The 1,762-nt window shown below is 43.8% G+C and overlaps 1 protein-coding gene across 1 annotated transcript; it reads left to right on the top strand.

The window, feature by feature from the left end:
• The first annotated feature begins 723 nt into the window (after window positions 1-723).
• Window positions 724-1,392, top strand: LOC121374436 (ribonuclease H1-like). Its single transcript, XM_041501537.1, has one exon. The coding sequence runs from the start codon at window positions 724-726 to the stop codon at window positions 1,390-1,392; it is 669 nt and encodes a 222-aa protein (XP_041357471.1).
• Window positions 1,393-1,762: the final 370 nt, after the last annotated feature.

Genomic DNA, 1,762 nt, shown 5'->3' with positions numbered 1-1,762 from the left:
GGCCAGAGTAAAACTAGAAAACACACAAGCAAACTAGTGAAACTCAGAGAGGGAGTCCCGCAGGGAGGGGTCATCTCGCCAACACTCTTTAGCATCTTCATAGATGACATTGTAGAGCACCTCTCAATATGCATTTTAAAAGCCATCCATGCAGATGATCTTGCAATATGGACATCTTCTGAACAAATCAACACAGCAAACATCAAGATACAGGATGCCATGAATACTATCTCTGACTGGGCAGAAGAGTGGATGGTCACTATCAACAAAAATAAAACACAAGCCACCTGTTTTTCCCTTTCAACAAAGAAAGAACAATACAACCTTTATCTCCAAGGTGGAAACATCCCCAAACAGGATACACCAACCTACCTTGGTGTGACACTGGATAGAAGGCTTTCGTGGATACCACAAGTTAAAGCAATGGAAAATAAGGCAACCAAGAAAATGGCTATCATGAAGAAGTTAGCAGGCACAAAGTGGGGGGGGCAAATCGTAATATCCTCACCCAAGTCTATACAGGTGCTGTTCGACCACATTTAGAGTATGCTTCAACAGCATGGATCACAGCAGCAAAAACCAACACAGCAAGATTAGCAAAAATCCAAAATGCCAGCCTCCGTTTGATAACAGGTGGGTTAAAAACAACCCCAGTTTCTGCAATGGAAAAACTACGAGATTACATACACTTGAAGAAAGGTGGGAAGAAAAACTACTCCGACAATGCAAAAAACTCAAGAGGATGCAATCTCATCCACTGCATACAAGCCTGAGAGATCCTACCAAGAACAGTCTCACATCTCCAAAATACTTCAGAGACAACATGCAGAATGCTTGCCACCACTAGACCAACAGGACGAACTAGTCCAGGGCTATGAAGACAGGAAAACTGAAGATTTTACCACCATCATAGACCTGCCAGGAGTTGGTAACAAGAAGGAACACACAGTGACAGAACTCAAAGCCCTTACTCTCGAGGACAGGGATTACCATAGAGATTCCTGGACCCAAGTCTATAAAGATGGCTCTGCTGAAAATGCTGTCAAAAATGGAGGAGGGGGTGTCTTTATCAGATATGTTGATGAAAGCTTCATATCGAAGTCCATTGCAACTGGATATCTCTCCACCAACGTCAGAGCTGAGGCATGTGCACTACTTGAAGCAGCTAAAGTATTAAACTTACAAGACAAACTGTCTCCCAACACCGTTTTCCTTACAGACTGCAGATCTCTACTACAGAGCCTCCAGACACATTGTGGTGAACATATCCTGTTGAATATCAGGAGGGAACTTCAAGATATGTCAAAAAGAACAAACATAATCCTTCAATGGATACCATCCCACTGTGGCGTGCCAGGCAATGAAGAAGCAGACAGGCTCTCAAAAACATGAAGCAAACTTCAGCAAGTATCTCAACCCACATCATACTCGGAGGTGAAAACCATCATAAAGAACTGCTTTAACACCAACTGGAAAATACGGATGGAAGTGAAAAAAGAGGATAACCTTGAGTCACTGGACAGAACACAGCAAGTAATCATCTTTAGAATGAGGACTGGCCACTGTCGCCTGCTCTCCCACCTCTATAGACTCAGACTTGCCCACACTGATAAATGTACCTGTGGTACAGATGCCCAAACGCCTTAACACATTATTCAGTCCTGTCCATCATATAGCACCCTGAGACAAGACACCTGGCCGTATCCGTAAACTTTGGGGACTGACGTCGTCTCTTCGATGGACAGCGGACTTCCTGGTGAGA

The sequence above is a fragment of the Gigantopelta aegis genome, chromosome 6, assembly GCF_016097555.1.
Source record: "Gigantopelta aegis isolate Gae_Host chromosome 6, Gae_host_genome, whole genome shotgun sequence".
NCBI classification, from domain to species: Eukaryota; Metazoa; Mollusca; class Gastropoda; order Neomphalida; family Peltospiridae; genus Gigantopelta; species Gigantopelta aegis.
This window is presented reverse-complemented; position numbering and strand designations above follow the sequence as displayed.